The sequence below is a fragment of the Esox lucius genome, chromosome 20 (genome assembly GCF_011004845.1).
Source record: "Esox lucius isolate fEsoLuc1 chromosome 20, fEsoLuc1.pri, whole genome shotgun sequence".
NCBI lineage: Eukaryota > Metazoa > Chordata > Actinopteri > Esociformes > Esocidae > Esox > Esox lucius.
The window spans coordinates 23,908,790-23,935,636 of record NC_047588.1 but is presented as its reverse complement, the minus strand read 5'-3'; the positions used below and the strand labels follow the sequence as shown (position 1 = coordinate 23,935,636).

The 26,847-nt window shown below is 38.7% G+C and overlaps 2 protein-coding genes across 4 annotated transcripts; one reads left to right on the top strand and one right to left on the bottom strand.

Moving 5' to 3' along the window:
• The first annotated feature begins 788 nt into the window (after window positions 1–788).
• fxyd7 (FXYD domain containing ion transport regulator 7) lies at window positions 789–4,404 on the top strand. 3 transcript variants are annotated; one of them, XM_020041311.2, is made up of 6 exons: window positions 789–1,094; window positions 2,485–2,520; window positions 2,607–2,681; window positions 3,586–3,635; window positions 3,882–4,100; window positions 4,187–4,404. In XM_020041311.2, the coding sequence occupies exons 1-5, from the start codon at window positions 1,079–1,081 to the stop codon at window positions 4,068–4,070; spliced, it is 366 nt and encodes a 121-aa protein (XP_019896870.2). In that variant the 5' UTR covers window positions 789–1,078; the 3' UTR covers window positions 4,071–4,100; window positions 4,187–4,404. The 3 variants fall into 3 exon arrangements, with proteins under 3 accessions (XP_019896870.2, XP_019896869.2, XP_010883361.1); XM_010885059.4 differs by lacking the exon at window positions 4,187–4,404 and adding an exon at window positions 2,780–2,816 and having other exon boundaries at window positions 800–1,094; XM_020041310.2 differs by lacking the exon at window positions 4,187–4,404 and having other exon boundaries at window positions 790–1,094; window positions 3,882–4,118.
• Window positions 4,405–4,943: 539 nt separating this feature from the next.
• LOC105019128 (NF-kappa-B inhibitor delta) lies at window positions 4,944–15,758 on the bottom strand. The gene is made up of 11 exons (XM_010885061.4): window positions 15,530–15,758; window positions 11,765–11,926; window positions 11,415–11,656; window positions 10,556–10,758; window positions 10,266–10,371; window positions 10,018–10,164; window positions 9,858–9,909; window positions 8,003–8,163; window positions 7,718–7,834; window positions 7,386–7,550; window positions 4,944–7,296 (listed from the first exon to the last, which is right to left on the bottom strand). The coding sequence occupies exons 1-11, from the start codon at window positions 15,543–15,545 to the stop codon at window positions 7,228–7,230; spliced, it is 1,440 nt and encodes a 479-aa protein (XP_010883363.2). The 5' UTR covers window positions 15,546–15,758; the 3' UTR covers window positions 4,944–7,227.
• Window positions 15,759–26,847: the final 11,089 nt, after the last annotated feature.

Below are 26,847 nucleotides of genomic sequence, written 5' to 3'. Positions count from 1 at the left end.
GCAACTTGATCATTTCCTGGTACAACAGCCATATACATTACTTGCCATGGTAGTGTAGTTCTAATGGAAATGCACCACAAATGTTGCTGATGTTGCACCTTTCTGCAGGAAATGGTAGTAGTCGTCCTCTTCTCGACTGCTGCAAAATCCACTATGCTGTCACCTATTGTTCATTGCCATGCTGCAGACAATTTTAAGAGCTATTGTATGTTACCGCAATGCAAGGACTTCCTGCTTTGACAACAGTGGGTTGTAATAGTTTTTGGAAAATGACTCGTAGCTTCATGTGTAACTGCAGGATGGAAGAAGGATGGGAATTGTCTTAGCGACATCAACAACAATTCTTCTGGGATACTGATTTCCTGTATCGAGGAAAGTGGTCAAAATCTAATCGATGTACGGTTGATTGTATGCCTTTAGAATTATACTTCCCATTTTGAAGTCTTCATTAACGTGGTGGTTCCAACAGACTAAGGCATTCCTTGTGAAATAATGTAGCTTATTAAATAATAATCAAACCTCATGAGACATTAGGAACCCTTGAATTTATTTTATTATAGCCTACTTGCATTTAATGTATTTCAATATAAATAAAACGACGGGATGTCCTTTGTGCACATACTCTGGTATCTTTGATGCCGATTGGTACAAGAACTGCAACAAAGTATAAAAAAAAATAGAGACCTGTTATCGTAGTCTATTATTCGCACTTTCCCACGCCTCCTTGGGAAAATAATCTGGAAAATAATAATCTCAAGCCTCATGGTGGTTGTAGGTTACTTGATTGCAGTAACGTTCTATCCGCAATGCATTTTGAGGCACTTTTTTTGTCTAGGGGGGATACCTCAGAAGGCTGCAGCAGTGAATAGCCTATAACAGAATGCAGTGTGATACATCACCACAAGAGGACCCCCGCTTGCCTTGAAGGGTTTATATTGAGCTGCAGTTATCTTCACATCATAAATCTCACCTCCACTGTACGCTTCTTTCCCTTCTCCTCCCGCTGACCTGAAACTTACATAAGCGCAAGAGAGATTCAACAGGCAACACCTAGTGCATCCATCCACACATTGCAGTCATGACAACGGAAAGAGGTTTGTGTAATACATTTTTTCTTAATAGCCTAGACTAGAACATATTTACATTTCAAGACCAAAAAATTGACATAGTGACATTAATTAATTAATGTGATGTCAATGTTTTATCCAATTTTGTTGTAACTGGGTTGCGGTGTTGCCTGTTCTTGCGCATTAAGTATAAGCTTGTTCCTATAGACTCATCTCAACAATGTCTAATCGTGGAATTCATAATCGGTTGGTGCAATGGATCATGAGTATCGATTAATTTTAGTGTTCGGATCTAATGCTTTGAACCTACTTACATCAATTGTAAATTATAAATGAATACACTGGATATTGTTTCTCATTCGTGAATGTCTATGTTGGGTTGCATTTTTTTCTCCTTGCTAGTTTTTGATAACATCTACTTCATTAAGTAAAGTGTAAATATTTGTGTGTGGCTTCTATCTTAAGAACAATAAATGAGCTCTGGAGGAGAGCCTCTGCTACATAGCCAAAATGTCAATGTAGGCTATTTGGGGAAAAGGGGAGGGGGCTGTACTGGGGAGAAGTGAAAAGCGCAGAAAATGGCATCATGAAAGTGGATGTTCAGCAACAGAAAGCCGCATTGCCGACGGTCCTTTAAAGTGCTTCAAAAAAAATTATGAAAAATATTCTTAAAGCTGCTTTTCAAAGTAGAGAGACAACCTATTTACCTTTACCAAACATTTTTGAGACCCAGTCTCTGCTTCTCCTATCCTTTCCATTATGTTGGTTTTGGTTACAGTTAACTACCAGGGATACGTGTTGACTGCACGTTAGTGTAATAAGAACAATCTTTAATAATAAGACAATAAGCCAAACAAAACCCCTCTCCCACACCCACTTATGTGCGCCTCTTTTTCTGCTGAGCAAAGAACCTGCAGTGATCAGCGCTCCGCATTCATGCAGAACTGAGTATGCTGTGGTCGTCTGTTGAAAAACGCATAGTACACTGAACTGGAATATTTACACATACAACATTTCTAATGGTATGCTTTTATTACCAAAGTATATATTCAAGCGTGTGATGAGATTGCGCACGAAGTTCATTAACACGTAGGCAACTTCCTTCGCCAGCTATCCTAGCCCCAGTTTATTCAGAATCAGCGAATAATAGTTTAATGTAAACATGTTTCAAATGAAGCATGGTTTGATGTTTTCCAAGTAGGAGATCTGTCCATGGTTCCGAAGCCCAACCCAAAGGGCGTTCCCTACGAGTTTTATCTTGGTCTTTTGGCTGTTCACTTCTCCACTGTAAGATCATGCGCCCTTTCATAAACTATAATGAGTGTGTCCTTTCATAAACTATTACATTGTTCAAAACTTAACGAGCCAAATGAGGGGGATAATGTTGGCAAAAAATGATGCTGTTTCTTCTCTACAGAATCAATGTTTCCTGATCAAAGCGACTTTGAGTATGGTAAGTGGATTAATCTGAATACGTTATTTGCCTAACACAATACAAAATATCATTTGTAACATTAAGGATTTTTCTTTTGGTTTTAGATTATGAGACACTTCGAACTACAGGGGTTATCATTGGTGTGATCTTGTTTGTCTCTGGCATCCTTATAGCTCTTAGTAAGTATGTACACATTCACACACCAGCAGGTTGCCCTCTCATCTGTAGATCACTTCAGGTTATTGTAGACATGTATAACTTTGTATCTCTTTAACAGGTAAAAAAATCACAAAATGCTCAAAATCCTCATCCAAGTAAGAGTTTGCACATGGCTTGGCAGTTGCTCTGCCTGTGCATGTGGAATGTGTCAGACTGGAAGAGGAGTCCCAACAAAACAGGATGACTTTACTCAAACTATTTTATGGTTACCTTGTCTGTTTTTACCCTCTCTCTCCCCAACCCACAGTGGATCCCATTTTCTGAATGCTGTCTATTGGTTAAGAGACTGCAGTTTTGCACTTCTTCCCTAAATCCAACAACACTGCCAACCCATTCATACAATTAAGCATTCACCGTTAAACTGTAGAATGTCTTAAAACAGTCAGTCTAACCTTTAGCCATCTTTGAAATGGTTTAAAAGTTTGTCCAGTGATATTAATAAGGACAGGTTGTGTGTTATAGAGTTTAGGGCTCTCTGGTTGAGAATGGGGGCTGTTGTTGGATGGGTTGGAAGTGTCAGTGGGGGGCCTTGCAGGGTGTACCTTTAACAGCCAGTGGCATGCCAACCCAGTCTCTGCCTCTCCCCTATGCTTTAGGAGAAGACACAGATTGATACTGTCCTGAGGAATCTGCATTTTGCCCCAACTCAAAGTCTATGCCTGTCAAAGCTTTGATGGCCACAACCCCGTCCGTACATTAAGCCTTGCACACATTTAAATTGCATCTAAATCACATTCTCTTTTGTTTAAACACATGGTCTTAATTAAAGTACAAATGGCCGTGGCCACAAAGCTTTGAGATGAGCTGAATTCCATTCCGATCCCTCTATTGGAGTAAACTGTAATTTCTTGTCTTTGTCTGCAGCTCTAATCCAGCAGGCACCCAGATACCAAAGACAGAGGGTGAGCTCCCTGGTGTGTGTTAACAGGTTCTAGTAACATTTTGAATAAGGCAATGTTTTGGCTAATGCGGGAGGTATAGGAACACGTTACAATTAGAGTTCGAATTTCAGTTACAGTTAGGCGTTACAGGTTTTAGGGTTAGGAGGTTTGTAAAAAAAATCATTTTGGGGTATCCATTTTGATAGCTCAGTTTAGAGAGTGTGTTTGTTCGTGTTTGTTAAAGTTATAACACACTGTTGGCCCTATCTTGTGTTGCAGTGCCTCCTCAAACGGTATAGAAGAAGTGTGTATGGGGGCATGGTAGACTCATCATGGGAGGTGTACCAAAGAGAGGCTGAATGTGTGCAAACACATACTCTGACAAACGTGTTTAAGATTGACACACATCTGTGCCCGCTGGAACATCATCTATGGTGCACACTCAGACCAAGCTGGCCAGAAGAATGACTGATTTGTTTTTCTTGATATGAATAAAAGGTATATCAAACCAGTTAATATTTCAGACTATTTTCTTATTATTGTGCATTAGATGATTTTGACCTACCTTCTGTCTACTTGTATAGTGGCCTAGCCTGCAGATTTTGGGTTCATCAATGCGCTGGGGTCAGCCCCTCGGTTACTTCAATCTGCACATAATCTACTAACAGCAAAAAACCTGCCTGGTCCAAGACCAGCTTTCAGGTGCGCTACTGTCCATCATGATGTGAACAGTGCTGAAAAATAATGCTGTTGTTTTTTCTCCCTCCCTTGCTTTAAACATACACATACATTCAAGAAAGTTAATTGCATGCCCAGTTTAATTCTATACTACACAATGCACTTCAGAAATCTTCCACATTTTTATCCAGTCATGTGAATGATTTTCTTCTCTTTCTGTAATTCACTTTGGACCTATCAATAATTTCAAGCATGAATTAAGGTTTGAACCCCACCCCTTCATCCCACTGTGTTTTCCTGGTGGCTCGGGATCTATCTGTTCTTTGTTTTTATGGCATTACATGGATAATGATGTGTGGTTTGTGTGCCAAGTAGTCATGAGAAGTATGTCTACAAGGTCAGACTGTATTTTCAGCTACCCAGTTCTCCCTTTTAAAGTTCCATTGCACAAGTAGAATCAGATAAACCCCCAAAATACATTACTTCATGGTAGATGACCAGCAATTTATACATTTTGTGTAGAAAAAAAGGTGATGATACATAATAAGTTTAATGCCTACAAGAATACAGTAGTTTTCTGCAAAATAATGTCACTAGTTATTTTATATTATTTAAGTTGCTGCAAAAACAATGTAGGTTATCAAGACCAATTTTGTGAGTGTAGCTATGCTTCTTACGGATTCAGTAATGTAACAGTTAACCAATAGTGAATCAATGATTCTCACAAGCTATTAATAAGACAGCTGCTGCATAACGTGCAGTATATAAAATGGTCTAATTGATTTATTGTTGTTATTTACTATTATTATCTTGACATTTATCAATACATACTTGTGAAGTAAAATAAAGGATAACATGGAGAAGAAATAGGTATTGGAAGAAAATATTTTATGCCAGTATTAAGTTTAGGCAGTTCATTAAATCAGAAGGTTACATTCAGTGAAAAGTTGAGAACAGTCTTACAAACTCCAAGTACTATGGTACAGGAATAATATTTTTAGTACAGACACTACTGAATTCTGTTTGCACTGATGAAGATTCACAAGGCCCACTGGGCACAATGACAGTTGCTTTATTGGTATCTCAAAACATGGGTGTGGTATTTTGAATCATGAGTCATGTTTGTCATGTTTGAGTCATGTTAGCTTAGTTGCTAGAGCAAGGTGCTGACAACCCCAGGGTTAGGTTTCAATTCCTGCAGGGGCCAGTATGAAAAACTTAAGAAAATAAAGGTCATTTGCTCTGGATAAAAGCAACCGCCAAAATGACTAACACATTTCTTTTGAAAACACCTAATTTGTTTATTTTGAAATGAATTGTCACTATACTGAAAAAGTCTTCACACAATGCCCTTGAAAAAAATAAATACTACTGGTTGTACATTGTAAACACTGATATGTAATACAGTATTTGTGGTCAATATCAACATACTCCCAATACATAACAAATGAAATATTTCCATAAGTTACAGTTTGAAGAAGAAAATACAAATCAGACCAAAATGCATCTTTGATTAATGTATAAAAAGGCTGTATAAAAAGAGACATTGAGATAAACAATATGGGGTAAATGAATGGTTCACGAGAATCACCCAAAATTATACGTTCCTCAAATTATAAATGTAGTTTAATTATTGGCATCCTTGTTTTCATTTCGATGCCAAAACAACAAATGATGTGGGTGGCCAAAGAGTTCTATTTTCATGTAATCAAACCAAAGTAACAGTTTAAACCCAAGTTCAAAATGTGTTTACATTTGTTGGATGACTTAAACAGTAATTATTTGGTGTTAAAATGAGAATGAATTAGCAGAAAAGAAAACAATACCTACTGAATAATACAGTGATAGATCTTAGATCATCATGTTATTTGTCCCCCAATGGTCCACAGAGTCAACATTATGCCAGGTCCATTTCTAGATTTCAATCCCATTGAAAACCTGTGGTTTTAATTTTAAAAAGACTGCGGGTTAATGCAAGCCAATGGATCTTAAGGACATGGAAGGATTCTGTATGGAGGAATGGTCTTCGAACCTTTCCCAATGTGTTCTCTATTCTAAAAAAATTATAGGAAGTGATTCAGTGTTGTTATCTTTGAAAGGGTAGCACAATGTACTGAAAACAAGTTTAACAATAATTTAGAAACTTATTTCTGGGGAAATAAACTCATGCAATTTTTGATTGATTGGTTTGAATCATTAATAAACTACAATACATTCGTCATTATGGAAAATGACAATATAACTGTTTTTTGTCAAGTGTGTCAATAATTGGGACCAACTGTAGTTATAAATGTGCACTGTTACTATGTAAAGTAAAGACATGTAAAGTAAAATCATGAGCACAATGGTACACTGTGTCCCATGCTTATTGAAACCACTACCACCATTTAACAAACCAATATGATTTCAGACCATGGTGGGAAGTTTTGTCAAGAGAGTGAGTTGGAGGGGTGGTTGAGAAATCCACCTCAGAAATACCTTAGTCAGTGGAGGGATTCCTCACTTGGGGGAATACTCACTCTAACTGGGCAATTTTGAAAGTAATGTAAATGATTTCATAGAAATCAAGCTTGAACTGACTAACATCAAGAGAACTGGATTACCAACTATTACTGTTGTTTACAAGTTGGTCATTGAACTGGTCGAACTAGATACCCATTATATAAAATAGAAAAACAAGCTACGGTTAAGCTACAACAATTTATGCCATAGCTAACTAAATTCAGATGCTGACCAAAACCATGTCAAACAAACATCGTTCATAATGGAATGCCCTAGAATAAATTAGAGATTTGGTTTCTTTGTAAATCCTCACATGAAGATACGTTAAAATCCCTCCCTCTTGGAAGGAGAGAAGTCTGGATTCAGCCTACAGGCCAGAGCTTCAGTTCTTTCCTTTGAAAGAGGTGAAGGGATACACAAGGACACAAAAACGTAGTCCAGGTCACTATTGGTCCTGTAAGGACATCACACGTCGACGAGAGGAAGCACTTTGCTTCTTCAGGATGAGCTTCAGCTGAAAAATGATGGGTGAGATGAGTTCAGATCAACAAAACAAAAGTGTCTAATCTCGGCATCTGTCTGTTAGACTGACTGCATTCTCACCTGTTCCCCGCGGGGTCCACTCTGCAACAAGTGTGCAGGCTGATCATTCTCCAGGTTGCGTACGCTGGGGTCGGCCCCTTGGTTCAGAAGCAGTTTCAGTATCTCCTCCTGGTGGGGGCTTGCATGAAGACCAGCGGCCATGTGCAGTGCGGTGTGACCATGGGCCTGAAACAATTAAGCTATGAGTATGTACAAACCCTTACTGGATACCCAAACACTATCGACGGCGCTGCCTTTCTTTTCACGGCTCACATGAACTCATCACATGTTTTTCCCTCTCAGGTCAGTTTTACAGCGTATTTGAAGATGGACAGTCTCACAGCAGCACTGACCTTCATGTTGACAAAGTCCCTCATGTTGGCCAGAGGGATCCTCAGCAGGTAGCGGACCAAGTGGACATTCCCCTCCTTCACAGCCAGGTGAAGAACAGTCTTGTTACTCTTTATTTCCTGTAAAGGGGGCAGGGGCAAAATAGAGATGCTGTTTGTGAATCCAAATCAGATTTTGTGGACGTCAAGTTGGTTGGAAGAAAGAGGACTTATTTGCGCACCTTGTAGGATACACACTGAAATACGAATGCTGTGGTTTATGATCCGTTTCAGCAGAGCATTGAGTACCTGGCTTGTCAAGGAGGCTCCCGTGTTGAGTAACATCTGCAGACAGGAGAGAGTCTCCTCTGCCATGGCATGAAGGCCGGCATTATCTAGCCGCTGGGAGGAGGAAAGAGCCTTCATGATGCCACCATGGGAGATGGCAGCACAATGCAAAGGAGTCAGACCTAAGATAAGAGATTGTTTTTAATGTACATTGTTACTTATTTTGTTGTCTTTTGATCTAATTTGCCAAATGTCTTGATTTTCTTGCCCGAGAGTGTGGCGTCATCACATTCGGTTATAAATATAAATGTTTTTGTTAAGAGTTCCTCTTTTCTTCCCGGCAATTTATTTTCTGTGTCCTAAGAGAGTATATCTCTCAATAAAGAGCCAAAAAAAGAACATAGGACTGTCATGGAGTGATCTGACTGAGGGCTTTAAGGGGGCCTAATGGTAGGGATACAGTGGATATAAAAAGTCTACACACCCCTGTTAAAATGCCAGGTTTTGTGATGTATTGGTCACTTTTAATGTGACCTATAACATGAACAATTCAATTGAAAAGCATACAAATCTTTGAGGGGGAAAAATTTAAACTAATACTTTGTTGAAGCACATTTTCATTTTATTTCAGCACTCAGTCTTTTTGGGTAGGAGTCTATTAGCATGGCACATCTTGACGTGGCAATATTTGCCCACTCTTCTTTGCAAAACTGCTCCAAATCTGTTGGATTGTGAGGACATCTCCTGTGTACAGCCCTCTTCAGATCACCCCACAGAAGCCATGCTTTTGTGGATTTGTACATGTGCTTTGGGTCGTTGTTGTGCTGAAAGGTCAACTTCCTCTTCATCTCCAGCTTTCTAATGGATGCCTGAAGGTTTTGTGCCAAAGTTGCCTGGTATTTGGATAATTCCCTCCACCCTGACTAAGGCCCCGGTTTCAGCTGAAAGAAAACTGCCCCAAAGCATGATGCTGCCAACACCATGCTTCACTGTGGGTATGGTGTTCTTTGGGTGATGTCCAGTGTTGTTTTTGAGCCAAACATACCTTTTGGAATTATGGCCAAAAAGTTAAACCTTGATTTCATCAGACCATAACACATTTTCCCACATGCTTTTGGGGGACTGGATGTTTGTTTTTGCAAACTTCAGCCATCTTTTCATCAATTTTGGAGTGATGTCCAGTTCTTGGTAATGTCTCTGTTGTGACATATTTTCTCCACTTGATGACTGTCTTCACTGTGTTCCATGGTATATCTAATGTTTTAGATATTTTGTACCCTTCTCCTGACTGATTTCTTTCAACAATGAGATCCCTCTGACGCTTTGGAAGCTCTCTGTGGACCATGGCTTTTGCTTTGAGATGCAACTAAGAAAATGTCAGTAAAATCCTACTAGAACAGCTGACCTTTATTTGTGATTAATCAGAGTCACTTTAAATGATGTCAAGTGTGTAATGACTATTTAACATGAGTTTGAATGTGATTGGTTATTTCTGAACACAGCCACATCCCCAGTTATAAGAGGGTATGCACACTTATGCAACCAGGTTATTGTAAGGTTCTTATTTCTCCTTTTTCCCCCTTGAAGATTTAAGTTTTTCAATTGAATTGTTCACATTATAGGTCACATTAAAAGTGGAAAAAGTTCTGACATTATTTATATTTGTCTCTTTTTTTTACGTTACAAACACCAGGCATTTTAACAGGGGTGTGTAGACTTTATGTCCACTGTTTGTAACCTGAAAACTAGCAGAGAGTAAGACAAAATAACTCACCCTTGCAAAGCAATCTGAAATTTCATTTTTTTTATCATGTTTTTTCAATTTCACTATTGATTTCACAGCTCTATGTAATAGTTGACATAAGCTGGATGTTACCTTCATAATTGCAGGCCTCTAGGTTCACTCCAGGCCCAATGGAGAGAATAACCTACACATCCCAAAATGTTAAAACAATTGATTATTAACAAACAAAACTGTTAGTCATCTAGATTGAATTATGGTATTTGAGAACATCGGTTGAAAACTACTTTTTTACCTGCATAACCCTGGGAAAGCCATAGATGGCAGCCAAGTGAAGGGCTGTTTGACCGTTGACATCAGAAGCATTTATATCTGCTCCTAAAGACAACAGATCCTGGACGATTTCTGGATGGTTAGCTGTCACCGCCACCAGCAAAGCAGTCTGAGATATGGAGATGGAGTATTAATAAACTGAGGCTCACTATACCATTGTTTTAGAGGAGACATTCTGTTCCTCTGTAGTAGTTTTGTCTTGAAGCATACCTTCCCCTTGTGTTCCTTGTAATCTAGCCTGCCCAGCTCAGCAAATCGTTCTGCTGCAGCGAGTGCATTCTCCCTTAGGCCCTTGGCTGCGTAGATATGCAGAATCCTAAAACGACAACAGATAATTTTTTGTTTTTTGATTTATTGAGTTTTATTTGCCAAGTTTCTGAAACTAATTAATTAGCGGTTTCTCAAGAATCAATCACAAGACTGTGGTCTGGGTACCCCTCCCCAAACATAATTTATTGACCTTTGAATTAAATTGTGTTTAGAAAAACACAAATACTCACGTGTCTCCATCATCATCCTGCCAGGTGGCCCTGTTGTAGTCCATCCCTCTAAGGAACATCCTGGCTTCTTCCAGCTTGGTGACGTCCATCCGGTCACTCAACACCTGCGGGACTGCTTCTGTGGGGCCCAGGGCACGGGCCCCCGACCAGTAGGGCCCAGAGGGAACCAAAGTAGACACAGCCTCTGTCACTGGACACTCTGTCTGTAAGGGGGAAATCTTGGTATTTTTATAACTGCTTTAACACAATGTTAAAAGGCATTTTAGTTTTTTTGCAAGTTATATCTAATTTCCAATTACCTTTAGTGCTGTAACATCATCAGAATGTTGTTTAGTCAAACTTCAATTTCTGAGCTTATTTAGAAAATGTACTTCCATGAGCCATACTAATATTTGTGAAGGATCTCACTCAAACACCCACAGCTAATTCATTCAATATATATATTATATATATATATATATATATATATATATATTTGTTTGTTGTGGGTTTTGAAGCACATCCACCAACAGCAGCATGGCTCATGCAAGGGCCCCAGGTACATGGAACTAAAGAAGACCAGGAATGGTCTTTGACAGAAAGAAAACTCTGGAAAATGCCAGAAACACTAAAGGGAAATCAAAACTCTGGTCTACCATGCAAAAACCCTCAATATCCCATTAAAGTATTTTTGAAGCTACTCCTTGCAAGTGTCTCTGAGGAGTTGGCATTTACCAGAAACAGATTTCCATTGCATCCCAGCAGCATCCCAACATTTTTCTCTTAAATATTTCAATATTTAAAAGCACGCGAACAGTAAGTTGAAAAAAGTATCATGAATATGTAATGTGCTTCTCTTTCATAATCTGGGACTCCTTACGTAATGTTGAGGCATCACGCTGTCTGTGTAGTCTGGAATCTGTGGTGTGTGGTAGTTGAGTGCCATGGGAGAGCTGAAGGCCTGAGAATGGCTGTAGTCCACTGAGGTGGACGGGCTAGGGAAGTAATTGATCCCCATAGGGGAAAATTGGGTGTCCTGTATGGCTGATGGGGACTGGTGCATGTCCATAGGACTCCATCTCTCATACCCAACTGCCATGTCTGGGAAGCTGCTGGCTGCACCTGGGAGGAACATAAAGCAAGCCATGATGTCAGTGAAAAGCATTTCATCCAGCATCCAGGTCTGGTTGGTTGCAATTGGCTAAGATGCGTGCTTCAAGCAGGACTGACCTGTAGAAGTACACGGCTCTGGTATCGACACCTGTTTGGAGGGGACAGAAGCAGCGGGGACACCAGTGCTGGCAGTTGCCGTCGAAGTGTTCTCCCTTTTCCTCTTCTGCTCCAGGAGTTTCTTCACTGTGGGCAGAGTGTAACACGGCTTCTCCTTTGGCGCTGTACACACAATGGTGTTGACGTAAAGAATGAGCTTAAGTGGAAAATCAATGGTTCGTAGTCTACTAATCTAAATTCTTAACAGATGGTCATTAATAAAAAGAGACACAGAGAAAATGGTTTGTAAAGTGGTATGACAAGAAGTAATTTACTATTTTTGGATTGAAAGGATGGGCCAAAAGGCTCTGTGATTTCCACATGATTCATCTATGATGTCATGTGTATTCCTTTTCATCTAAACTATATTTTCTATTCAGCAACCAGAGGAAAGAGAAATAGTGGTGAAACATACAGCTATCTCTGGTTTCCAGCATGGTAATGCTTATGTATGGTAAAGCAGGGTAATATTTCCTCTATGTCTTAACCCCACACGTGAAAGACAAAGTGAAATTTCCACCTGAGGAGCAGAAACAGGTACAAAGAGAAGCTCTGAGGAACCTATTCCATTAGGAAAAGAGGCTGTGAGGTCAGATCTAGCAGACAGATTCACCAACATTACCATGTGGAGGCTTGCTAAACATTTTCTATGACACTTTTCTGTCTAGCTCCATTCCGCTTGCAATGGCAAACCACAGCACCTTCCTGCCGTGAGCTGTGAACCTTTTTTTCTCTCTTGTTTTTTTTTTTTTTTTTTTTTTTTTTTTTTACAACCCATGAGTTCACTTAGAAACCCCAAACACGGGCCATGTCTTGTTATGCTTTGTTATTGGACATGTAGCTGACTATAATCATGATTAGGTTGATTATTCATGAATGTGGTCTAGGAATAGGTAGTTTCTCAGCCATGTTACCTAGCCAATTTATATACGTTTTTTTAAATAAATGTATGTAGTTATAAGAAGAATAATTCATCTAACTAATCAATTCCCCAAGGCTGTTTGTTGAAAACAGGAAAGACAGCATCTCATCACAGTTTTGGCGAAATGACAAAATATGTGATGATATTGAGAGTAATGCATGTTCATGTCTTGCATTTTCATATCCCTACAGGGAGAAAAGTTTGGTATCACTTGAGCTAACAAAACATTTCCCATTCTTAAAGGGGTACGAAGGAGGAACTGCTCTTCTGTTAAGCAATTGTGGAAACACAAAATCAGAAATTCTCTTGCTTGTTTTATTTCTGTTAGTATTTTTTTTTCTCTTCCCTCTTGTATTCCTTAGTAAGGATCAGAGACTTTGCTACAAGCAGTTACATACCTAAAAATAAGGAGATGCCTAGGAATTCTAATACATTTTATATATTGGTTTAAATACATTGAAAAATGGGTTGTGAACATTTCATCACATTACTCAAACGTATAAAAATAAGTAATATATTTATGTAATAATGGGCATCTTAAGTATAAGGTAGTCTACAGTCATTTGTGAATGCCCCTATGTAATTTCGCACAATTTACCAGTATGGGATGGATGAAAATTTATGAGGGAACACCTCACATGGTGAGGTACAAACAGAAGGGCAGCTCTGCCCACTGTTGCGTGTACTGTAGAAAGCAGGTGTGCGCCCCCAAAAATACATGAATGCAAATATTTGACTAGTGGTGCATGGCGGAGAAATTAAAGAAGCTCCAAATACAGCTCTTGGTCCTAGGCAGTATTGAGTCCACTGCCATGTCCAAAGCTACTCGCTCTTTCAAAACACCCACAAAGAGATGGAACTGTCCTCAATAGATGTTCATTGTCAACCAAGCAAGAAGTGACAGCTAATTGTCAGAATGAATTTACTTTCACTTTCGAGTTAACTTGAAAGTGTTACTAGACTTAACCTACACAACCAGAGTAAAACCCATTGCGGTCAAACATCACGCAGAATGGTTTGTTTTGCTGAAAACAAATCATAGAGTATAGGTTGCAATCAATTGTCAGGGCACTCCTGTAATAATACACAGACAAATTATATTATTGAATGAAGAGGGAAAAAAGTCATTATTCGTCTATAAACACTGCTGATAACATTCATAATCTACTTAGACCATTTTATAGGAACCAATTATTTTATATCGTTCTGTTTAGTGTCTTCTTGTCTTGCATTTGAATACATTTGGCCAGGTTCTCAGAAATGTTTCAAGTTACCAGGTTATAACGGTTAAATAAAAACAATGAGTACCCTTACAAGGTTTTTCACTGGAGATAAAAATCCCATACCATACCATCCCACCTAGACCTGAACTTTCCCAAAACGTTCCTAAAGATTTTCCTTCAGTTACTAGAAAAATGTATTTCTCAAAACGTTCTGGGAACCAACATTTATTGGCAGATAGGGTTCCAAAGCATGGTACAACCAGGGATGTAATCTTTTCACATGTAGGTAAAGTAGGTTGCTCTGGATAACAGCGTCTTGAAAATAAGCATATAATAACTCAATGTATATACATAATGTACAAATATAAGGTACAGTTTTAAAATAAATGTTAGTTAAACGATCCTCTACGGAGACATGGGGGATCTGGGATACCCTGTATAAACGATAAATGACGGAAACCCCTGGCCATCGAGTCATGCCCGTGGGCGGCGGGGATTCCGACGACCTTTCGGTTCGCAGGCTCAAAATGTTGCGCGCGCAGTAGTGATGGGCATTCCAAGTCTTTTCGGACGGCTCTTGTCGTTCTGTTCATCTGAAAGAGCCGGCTAATTTCGTTTCCGAACGGCTCTTAAATTAAAACGCCTAAAATAACTAATGTAACGGGGGAATATTTAAGTATGATTATATTAGAACGTGAAACGCACGTCCAAGTAGGATAGGCTAAATGTTACTTGCAGCCCACTAATTATTTGATCGCCTGTTTTTTTTTTCTACTGACTTTACCATACTGGAAACATGCGGGTGGAACACAAAGACGCACTCTTCCCACTATTTGTTGTTTCTACAATGAGAAGTGAGGAAAGGAAATGTTTAGAGAACAATTGTGTACCTTATCTGAAAAAAAATCGTAGTTTAATGGAAGGAAGGTTTCATTTCACCCGATTCGGATCCCAACGTTTACTAAATAGAGCGGTTCGTTCGCGAACAACCCATCATTAGCGCACATTACAGAAAACCAGCAACACAAAGTTACACTGGCATTGACTGCCAACTTAGACTACCATTTAGCGTAGTTAATGATTGCGTGTCCCGCGTCGATTATAGTACAGTATATAATCTGTACGCAAAATCATGTTCTTTCTGGCTTGCGTAAAATACTTGTGATTCCCCCTTCACACCAATCATACAAAGGGGAACTGAGATAGCGACATGCATAGGCGGGGGCTGAAAGGGTTTCCCCGCTGTCTGTTTTTAATATGCAACTCGGTATTGTATGAAGACCTTCTTATGGTCAACCTCTTAAATAATTTCCCATTCGTTTATATTATATGCCAAACCACAACATAACCCATTTAATTTAAAATTCCATGCTATTGCGTCTATGCGCCACTTATTAATCAAACCCATAATATACATCATGAATTGATATGACAACGTTGAAAAAACGAAGTAGGAGGTGAATGTCTAAAGAGTTGTTGTTTTCAACAGACAGTATAGGCCTGTGTCATAACAGTATTTAGAGAATATCTAAGATTTTACCATATCGTATTCATAATCTAAATAGTTTTTTTAACACTCACATTTCTGCCAGTGCATGTCAGAATCCCTTTTTCTTTTGAACACCTTGTCAGCTCCTCTTGGTCAAGAATGTGTACAGTCCTCAGAGATGGAATTCGTAGCGATTTTGGTCGTGTTGTGAGAGTCAAGCTTGATGATCTGACTTTTCAGTTCGGTGCCAGCGATGACGTCATAATCATATGGCAATGACGAAACTTTCAAAATAAAAGCGCACATTTCAATATATTGCATTGTGTATAATTCGTCCTAAAGATAGTAAATTGTGATCGAAGGCAATATTTATGTTTTCTTTAAATGCACTGAGCAATTAATGGAAAAAGTGTAGCGGTTCGAAAAACTATTTAATTAAACAATACTAAAACATGTACAGACCGGTTTGTTATATATAATATATTGTCTTATAAAAAAAAAAAAAATAACTAAATCAAACACTCCAAGTGGCCTAAGCAAATTGCCTTTTTACAAAAAAATTGACTATGTAAAGTGGAACATGGCATTCGAGAAATGCTCAATGGTGAGTGTTGAATCCGCATAGTGTCATACAGGGGCCATACAGATTGTATATCTAGTAGTAACATTTAACCTGACAACTTCATGCCACAATGCAATACAATATTTACCAACCGACCTATGAAAATAGTCATATAAAAAAAAACAGACCATGTGAAACGAAACATGGAATTCGGGAAAAACTCAGAAGGGTGTGTAGAAACCAAACACAGTGTTATTGCATGGGTCAAAAAATATATTATATACAGAATCTCACAAAAGTCAGTACACCCCTCACATTTTTGCAAATATTTGATTATATCTTTTCATGTGACAACACTGAAGAAATTACACTTTGCTACAATGTAAAGTAGTGAGTGTACAGCTTGTATAACAGTGTACATTTGCTGTCCCCTCAAAATAATACAACACACAGCCATTAATGTCTAAACTGCTGGCAACAAAAGAGAAGTTGTCTTTGACTTTGTGAGATACTGTATCTAACAGCAGAATTTAACCCATCCCATCCATTATACAATACTATTACATCTATTTTTATAAAATTCTAATAATTATTTCTGTTTTTGATAATAAATTATGTGTGTCACAGAGAGAAATAGGGACAGAGACAATTTAAGCTACCAGATTGAGAGATATAGCCTAGTTGTATTTTGAATCTTCTTACATCCAATCAATGATTCTGTATTATTTATAAAGCTTCAGTTCTTCTCAGCTGTTGTGGTTCAGTTCTGCATGAGGAGGAAATATAGAATGCATTCAGAAATATAATATTATTAATGATAATAACTTTATTTGTATAGCACTTTTCTAGTAGTTATATAAAGTGCTTTACACACAATAAAAATAGAACTACATTAAAATAAAAAAATACATGAATCAATCAATAAAATGTATTTATAAAGCCCTTTTTACAACATCAGTTGTCACAAAGTGCTTTTACAAAAACACCTGGCCTTAAACCCCAAGGAGCAAACAACAGTAGTGTTGAATTTCAGAGGCTAGCAAAAAATCCCTAAGAAGGCCAAAATTTAGGTAGAAACCTAGAGAGGACCCAGGCTCAGAGGGGTGCAAAACATATATTATTAAAAAAAAAGTAAAAGAAGTAAAAATAATATTCATAAAAGCCATCTTACCAAAATGAGTTTTTAGGTAAGATTTAAAAGAATGCACTGATGTAGCGTCTCTGACATTCTGTGATAGGCTGTTCCCTTTAGTTTTCAGTCTAGACTCCGGGACCGCCAGTAGTCTTTTTCAGCTGACTGGTGAGGCCTAACAGTATATCATATTGACTAATCATGTTTTATTTCTGTTACATTACAGTTTTTTACAGTTGCTTTGGTACTATTATCAATATGGTGCAGTGTTTCGAAACTCTGCAAGACTCCAAACAGATCACACTTGTAAATCACAAAATGTTGCAATCACAACTGATGCATTTGGTTTATAAAGACATTTCAACTTTCAGATCAGTGATTCAACCACTAAGCTTTTGGTGAAATACAACAAATACATTTGTTAAGTCATCAAAACATAACACAATGCAATTCTTTCAGTCAAGTCATTGTAACATTGAGATATTCCACGACCAAACAATGTAAGACATTTGTATCAAAATGCCTCTTTGTAGTTAATCTGTAATAAAACTCACAATTAACAGAAAACAATTTCCATATTTCCTATCCCATAATCAAGTGTGATGAAGACATCTCTACAATCATTGATGCAACATGTTTGTTTTTTTTATTAATCAATTGTAACAAATCAGAAATAAATAAAATATTTGTCAATGTTTACCACACACTAGACTAATTTGCATCAATTCTGTCTTGGCATTTGGCCATGATATATTATCCAATTAATATTAATATTTTCATTTTGCCATGCACTGCGGGAAAGATATTTTGGCGTTGCAAACCCAAACATAACATTGGTCACCAGTGATGTCACAGCTTATCCATGAGCTGTAGGAGGGCGACATGCTCATGGGGATGACAGTCATAGACCTTCCACCTCCATAATGAAAAGGAGATTATGGGGCCAGGTCTAGGGTCAGGAATCAGGGATTGGCCAAAAACCATTCCTGAATCACCTCTGAATGGTAGAACCAAACATTGTCACACACAATTTCATTGTGGAACTCAATGAGGTGTGCAGCCACAGAATTGCAAGACCCAAGAAGTGGCTTATGTCCTACAACCCCATCTTCAGATATGGCTGCACACATGAAAATGTTTCTCCCATGTTGTCTAGGCACATAGACAGTTGCTCATATTTCACCAACACCGCCGAAGTTTGCCCGGTAGAAGCCTGCTTTATCAGCAAAGATGTACTTGTGATGGTTCACAGCAGTTCAGTTTGTAGTTTTGACCCTGTTCAGAGGCTCTGATTTATTCCTCTACCTTCCTGTCTATCCTGCTCAAATTTGAAAGACATTGCCAGGGTTCACTGGTTCCCAGTTGTGGTTACTACTTTGGATGACAATCATGTCCTGTTTATGACATTGTATTGTAAATAGGCAAGTGGTCTTTTCTGGCTCACACTACTAACACCAAGGTTGTGGGTTTGAATCCCACAGAGGGTACATACAAATATATGCCCTTAGGGTGGTGATTGTGTACTTCTCAATCTGAATATAGCAGAAAAAACTATGTTAAATACATTCAGTATACCCACCAAATGGTTGAGTGATGATCAATTAGGAACAATGAGGATATCAATAGTAAAAGTTAAGAAGTTAAGAGAAGAAAATCTTATCAAAATGTATGCATGTATTGTGTATGAACATAATGTATTTCAATGTGAAACGTTAATCTATATGGTTTTTGTACTCAGTCAATGTCAGATGTGCTTTGAGTTTTTTTTTGAGTATTTTGATATTCTGTAGATTTTTTTGTACTATGAGTGGTGAAATATTACCACATACAGAGGGGAGAATCAGTATTTTATACACTGCCAATGTTGTTTTCCCACTTACAAAGCATGTAGAAGTCTGTAATTTTTAACATAGGTAGACCTCACCTGTGAGTGACGAAATCCAGAAATTCACATTGTATAATATTTAAGTAATTCATTTGCATTTTATTGCATGACATAAGTATCTGATACATCAGAATAGCAGAACTTAATATTTGGTACAGAAACCTTTGTTTGCAATTACAGAGATCATACATTTCCTGTAGTTCTTGACCAGGTTTGCACACACTGCAGCAGGGATTTTGGCCCACTCCTCCATACAGACCTTCTCCAGATCCTTCAGGTTTCGGGGCTGTCACTGGGCAATACGGACTTTCAGCTCCCTCCAAAGATTTTCTATTGGGTTCAGGTCTGGAGACTGGCTAGGCCACTCCAGGTCCTTGAGATGCTTCTTACGGAGCCACTCCTTAGTTGCCCTGGCTGTGTGTTTAGGGTCGTTATCATGCTGGAAGACCCAGCCACGACCCATCTTCAATGCTCTCACTGAGGGAAGGAGTTTTTTTTTGCCAAGATCTCGCGATACATGGACCCATCCATCCTCCCCTCAATACGGTGCAGTCGTCCTGTCCCCTTTACAGAAAAGCATCCCCAAAGAATGATGTTTCCACTTCCATGCTTCATGGTTGGGACGGTGTTCTTGGGGTTGTACTCATCCTTCTTCGTCTTCCAAACACGGTGAGTGGGGTTTAGACCAAAAAGCTCTATTTTTGTCTCATCAGACCACATGACCTTCTCCCATTCCTCCTCTGGATCTTCCAGATGGTCATTGGCAAACTTCAGACGGGCTTGGACATGCGCTGGCTTGAGCAGGGGGACCTTGCGTGCACTGCAGGATTTTAATCCATGACGGCGTAGTGTGTTACTAATGGTTTTCTTTGAGACTGTGGTCCCAGCTCTCTTCAGGTCATTGACCAGGTCCTGCCGTGTAGTTGAGGCTGATCCCTCACCTTCCTCATGATCATTGATGCCCAACGAGGTGAGATCTTGCGTGGAGCCGAGGGAGATTGACCGTCATCTTGAACTTCTTCCATTTTCTAATAATTGCGCCAACAGTTGTTGCCTTCTCACCAAGCTGCTTGCCTATTGTCCTGTAGCCCATCCCAGCCTTGTGCAGGTCTACAATTCTATCCCTGATATCCTTACACAGCTCTCTGGTCTTGGCCATTGTGGAGAGGTTGGAGTCCGTTTGATTGTGTGGACTTTTGTCTTTTATACAGGTAACGAGTTCAAACAGGCGCAGTTAATACAGGTAATGAGTGTAGAACAGGAGGGCTTCTTAAAGAAAAAAAGAAAATGTCTGTGAGAGCCGGAATTCTTACTGGTTGATAGGTGATCAAATACTTATGCCATGCAATCAAATGCTAATTAATTATTTAAAAATCATACAATGTGATTTCTGGATTTGTAAATAAAAAATTACAGATCTCTACATGCTTTGTAAGTAGGAAAACCTGCAAAATCGGCAGTGTATCAAATACTTGTTCTCCCCACTGTACTTTTGTGAATAGTACCAACGCTTCTGAAAAAACTGTGATCTACACACAATAACCATTAACACTGGGTATTTTTTTCTTTATATTTATAACAGAATTCTGGGGCCCCGGTCCAATAGTTTCCAGTTGACTTGGCAAAAAACATTTCATAAATGAAATTAGGGGCCTGGAAATTATAAATATTTTAAATTAATTAAAAAGAGTTATAAAATGTGGTGATTTGCTGTGCTTACTGACAGGCAGTTTGCCATTTTTTGAATTTTTACAAGTAATTGGTTGTCACACTAGTGACATTTTTGGCAGTTCACTTTGATGTCCTTCAAGTGAAGTCCACTCTAACTGTAACGAGGACGAGCGTGGAGGACGCGCCCCACCCCTCCCGACAAGGTTTTCGGCCGGCCTTCTAGCCACGCCGCTCCTCCTCCCACGGCACTGTCATGTCTTGTTATTGCACACACCTGGTGTCCATTCCCTCATTATGTTGCCTTTGTTAGTTCCTGTGTTTCTGGGTGTCTTTGTGTGGTATCGTTCTATGTCTTACATTACTGAAAATAGGCACGTTTGTTTTAGTGCTTGTGCGCAGTTTTATAGCGTACTTTTGATTTTTGTATATTGAAAATACAAGTTACGTTTATCTCCTCCCTGCATTTGACTTGAGTTTCTCTTCTACACACTCCACTACACCTGCATCGTGACACTAACTAGTAACCTAGCCTATTCAAAATGCCAGGAAGTGTAAGAGACCAACATGTTCTAAAAAAGATTACAAACCCAACACTGTATTTCATTAAGCCAACTGGCACCCACTTCCAATCAGCACAGTAAAAAGTTATGGTTTACAAGTATTCAAGGGGGTTGATTTTTAATACATACATTTTTCCTGGACTCTAGACCCAATGCGCGTATGAACAGAATTATAAAATGTACATACTGTAGGTATTCAGCCCCAAAATTTAGCTAACGTGCATCCTGTTTCCATTGATTATACTTGAGATGTTTCTACAACTTGATTGTCTGTAGAGCTATGAAACAGAATAGTGTTCAGGCACATCGAGCTCAATCAGCATAATGCTGTTGATATGTTTTTCAGCAGTAGGAACTGGGTGACCAGTCAGGATCAAGGGAAAGAAACATAGTAAAGTACTGACAAATCCTTGATGAAAATGTGCTCCAGAATGCTCAGGAACTCAGGGGTTGAAGGCTCCCCTTCCAACAGGACAATAACCATCAGCACACAGCCAAGACAACGAAGCAGTGGCATCGGGTCCTGAACCTGAGATCAAACATCTCTGGAGATACTTGAAAAAGGCCACGCAGGGACATTACGCATCCAACCTGATAAAGCTTGAGAGGATCTGCAGAGATGAAAGCAAATACACGCTTGTAGCGTCATACTCAAGAAGACTCAAGGCTGTGATTGCTGTCAAAGGTGCTGCAACAAACTCTTGAGTGAAAGGTTCAGACTTGTCATGTAAATGCAACAGTTTTTTGTTTACATGTACCTTTGCACAAATCAGACACAAAATTGTGATTGATGAAGAAAAAAAGCTATATAATCAATTTGGCACTAAGGCTAAAATGTGGAAAAAAGGGGTTTGATTTTCTTTTTATTTCTGCCTGATAGCACAGACACTGTTATGTCCTTTTTTCACTAAGATTACCTTTGCTGGATAATTGTGTCTCAAGCAGAGCTTCTATCTGTCTTTACCAGGTGACACGTAGTTCTCCTTCATTAAGATGGCCAGGGTTAAGTAGCATAATTTATGTCCTGATAGGGTACCGTTGTAAAGAAATGCAGAATTTAACTGAATAGTATATACAAAGTAAAGTTGTTTGTCAGTTGACTAAGCAGCTAACAGTAAGCAGCACACAGCATCATAGACAGCAAGCAAAAAGAGATCTTAGGTGGTTTCAGTCATTTACTGACTACTTGTAGCACAATGTAGAGCTTATATCAGGTAAATGCAATGGCACTTGACTGTATGGTTTTAGTGTGCGTTAGATTAGACTGAACTACAGTGTACAACATACAATTTGAATTCCCCTTGTATTGATATACAAAAAATTTAACAGAGACAATCTTTATTCTAACCTTTATGAAGAACACCCAGGTGAAATAATTGCAGTGCTTGTTTGGATGAACACTGTTTCCCAAAGGTTAGGTAATTATCATTTTTCTAATTCATGTTTGATGACCCCACCCCAATGTCTTAATTTTTTCTCAGATAATTTTTTACGGAGCTGGGAGGGTCATCAGCAGTGACTGAGTACACCTGGGCCAGCTATCTACAAAAGGAAGAAATATTTAGCCTATATTGTTATAATATCACTGCATATATGCGATCAGAAGTGTTTATATTACAGTGTGTGATGAAATTATATGACTGTTAAAAAAGAATTGGAATTATATGTTATTCGTCTTTTATAGAGCTACATTTGGGCACAGGCCAGGGAATGTGCGTTACTGCAATAGCCTATTTGCCAAAATATAAATATAATTTGGAGAGCGATGTATTGTCCAATCTTACCACAGAGATTACCGCCCTTCTTGCCTCAATATTTTTCATTTGCCAAGTCTTTATGAAATTATTAAAAGTCCTAGGTGTCTGGGCCCTATAAATGTTTGTTTCCAGTTTTATTTAAAATAGCCTGTTCTATATTGAATGCATTTGAATATGTTTAACCCATAAGCTTTTCTCTTTTCTTCATCGCCAGCTACTAAAGGTTTGGTGCATAATCTGCGTCAGTGTTTCTCAAACATATTCTCCCAAAGTCAGTCAATGTATTATATGTATTCCTAAGCGAGAACCTCTGAATAAGTTCATCGACTAATTATCAAGCACTTGTTAATTTGATCGAGGTGAGCTAGGTCAAAGCTATAACTTAACTGTAATATATTTCAGGGTCCCCAGGAGACATTTCCTTTACTCTCACCAAACACAATAGCACCCCGTAATTTCGTTAACTACCCATTGTAACATAAAGATACCTGGAGCTATGTCAGTCACTCTGGCTTCAATTTACTTGTCTTCTGCCAGCCAGTATTTGCAAGTGGTTTGATACAGTTACTGAACAAATATTATTACAGCTTGGTTTGAACAGTATTGCCCGTCATTTTTTAATCCCTTCTTGGAAGGTGTTGCCAATATGTTTGGCAAGCGATAGAGGTGTCCTTACATGGCATATATTGGTTTACCAAGGACTCAAACACTGGAAAACAAATTCCATCATCCAAAACATACATCTGAGGTAATCCAAAGACTCTGTCCTAGGTTTCTCTGTAGTAGCTTGTGCAATATCCATCCACTTGGAGGGCGAATAAATTATCCCAAGGAATGTCTGTAGTAAGGGCCCAGTGTAATCCACATGAAGTCTAGTCCATGGTGTTTCTGCCCGCACCCAGGTGTGTGAAAGTGCAGTAGGTGGAGATTCACAATTTTTGGCACTCTTCAAATATTATCACTTCTCTGTCTACCACTTCATTCCAAACCTGACCAGTGTACATAAGATCTGGCAAGCTTTTATTTACAGCATGCCACTGTATTTCGGATGTAATAACTCTAGTAGCAACGGTAGAGTAACATTAGCTGGCCATGCACACAACCACCCTGCACACTCAAATCAAACCTCCTCTAATGGTAACACATTGACTGAGGGTCCATATTTTTAGGCCATCCATTCATAGCAAACTGATGCACCTATATCCAAAGGGTACATCATAGTGCATCATAGTCTATATCAGCTCAATATCTAAATGCATAATATATATGCATAATATTTCCTATGTTTATAGACTATGTTATACCTTCTCATTCAACAGTGATACTAATGGTTTATGGTCCACACCAATGGTGAACACGTATGGTCGTAACACCATTACAACAATACTACCACAAAAGTATTTGTGGAATTTCCAAAGATCACTGCTAAGCCTTCTTTATCAAGCTTTGAATATATTTTCCCTGCAGGCTTCAGTGGAAGAAAGGACATTCATATTTGGTTTCTCCCTTTTATTGTCCATGTGCCACGACAGTACAGCGTCTACATTGTAGGATGAAGCTCCACAACAGAGAATGAGTTCTCTGTCGGCTGAATAGTGGACCAGCACTTCTGCTGACTGTAGTATTGCTTTTTTTTATTTAAAAGCCTCTTGTTTCTATTTCTATGCCCAGCAGGCATGTTTCCTAAAGAGTTCATACACTCTGGCCAGCAGTGTGGATAGATTAGGCAATAATAGTGTTCGAATAGTTAATTTACACAAAATATCCTTTCAGTTCTGTGAAATGTGTGGTGTAGGGGTCCCACATAACGTCCTTCACCTTCTTCTCCACTGGGTGGAGTCCCTGTGCATCCAACGAGTACTGCTTCCGGCGTGACAGATAGGTCCTCTGTATTTACTGTGAGCTTGTAATCCCTACATAACCTTATAAAACCACATGGCATGAGTATTGATGTGGAAAAGAGGTTAATTAAACTCCCTCAAAACAATGTAAAACTTATAGCAACGCATATAGCAACGCATATGGCAACACATATAGCAACGCATTTAAATTATTTTTGGGACACAGGATACATGGAGAACAAAGTACATGCATAAACATAGAAAGGAACATTTTGTACGTTACATTTGTTTCAGCCTTCAATTTATTTAGCTTTAATTAAATGACACAGTGATACCTTACCCATGTGTTATAATCTGTTTGTCAAAGCAGCTGGTATATTTGTTATCTATAAGGAACATATTTTCATCTATAAGGTGTACACATATTTCCTTTGATATTAACACTCATGTAATATTCCTGACTAAACCCTTTTAGTTTTAGCATTCATTTTTACATTCATTTAAGAATTCTGAGCAGTTTCCTTAAGGTGTAGTCGCAGATCATAAAATTCATGTAAATACTCTCTATCTGTATGGAATTGTAATGGGGTTGGAAAAACAATGTATCCTTTGATTACAGAGCATTGAGAACGTTTTCTGATCGACCCCTTCTCTAATTCCACGACTTCTTAAGTTACAGCCTTATTCTAAAAAAGATTAACAGACATTTTTCCCAAATCAATTTAAATACAATGCAGCATAATGACAAAGCAACTTCTTTTTTATTTCTTGAACTTTTGCTAAATTTATTGAAACAAGGAAAGGAATCAGGCAAGCCTAGTTCTGCCGGCCCGCCATTAGAAGGGATAAATGTTGTTGCCCAAACTGGATTTGATTACTATGACAGACTGTGACAGACTGCATCTTTAATCACTACACTATTTAAACAGTGGGTGAGGGTGCATGTGATATGTGTGTTGAGATGTGGTTTCCGTTTACTTGCATTGTCAAACCAATTAGTCGAAACTCCATGCTTCCCTACATTAGTTAACATCCAAACCAATAACAGGTATAAAAGGATCACTACACTACATTCAACACGTTAAATTTAGAAAGAGATTACTGTGCATAGATATAGCACCTATAATAAAAACAATGACTCAAATCACTCCATGGCTGATTAGTTTCTTTAGAAAACAAATATGTAAATCGAAAATGAGAGTGATACGAACAAATCCTAATGCCTAATTTGTAGGGGCAGTGGCAAAGATCAAACCCCAGTTGCCAGCATGACAGTCTCTGTCTCTAACCATTACACTATGTTAGGAATGGCTAGCTGATAGCTATACAGTACCTATAATGAAAACAATGACTCCAATCAGTCCATGGCCGGTTTGTGTCTTTAGAAAACAAATAGACAGTTGAATAACTAACCACTTCAGCCTTTGAACTATGCTATGTAAATTGAAAACGTGAGCAATATGTTCGTCACCATCGCAACATAACACAAAGTTCTAGTCTATCCTGAACAAATCCTAACGCCTAATTTATTTGGGATGGCTAGCAAATGACTATACTGAACAGTACCTATAATTAAAACAATGACTCCATGGCTGGTTTCTTTAGAAAACAAATAGACAGTTGAATAGCTAACCACTACGCTATGTGAACTATGCTATTTAAATAAAAAACGAGAGCAATATGAACAAATCCTAATGCCTAATTTGTTCAGTCTGTGGCGAGGATCGAACCCTGGTGACAGTTCCCATCTCTAACCACTACGCTATTTAACAATGAGCAGTTAAATAGCGTAGTCAGTCAGTGAGGCACTCAGTAAGAGACATTTGCTCTTCTTGGCTGGCTCTGCTAATGTGGTCCGTCAAAAAAAGAGATTTATCACATTTACATACACTGATCAGCCATAACATTATGACCACCTGACTAGTATTGTGTAGGTCCCTCTTTTGCCGCCAAAACAGCCCTGACCCATCGAGGCATGGACTTCACTAGACCTCTCAAGGTG

Coding starts and splice junctions, on each gene's coding strand:
- fxyd7 (XM_020041311.2), top strand. Junction 2,682..3,585: donor TGGCATCCTTATAGCTCTTA/GTAAGTATGTAC, acceptor CTTTGTCTGCAG/CTCTAATCCAGCAGGCACCC. Junction 3,636..3,881: donor GACAGAGGGTGAGCTCCCTG/GTGTGTGTTAAC, acceptor CTTGTGTTGCAG/TGCCTCCTCAAACGGTATAG.
- LOC105019128 (XM_010885061.4), bottom strand. Junction 10,759..11,414: donor GCGTGATGCCTCAACATTAC/GTAAGGAGTCCC, acceptor TCCCCCTTACAG/ACAGAGTGTCCAGTGACAGA. Junction 9,910..10,017: donor GCTTTCCCAGGGTTATGCAG/GTAAAAAAGTAG, acceptor TGGGATGTGTAG/GTTATTCTCTCCATTGGGCC.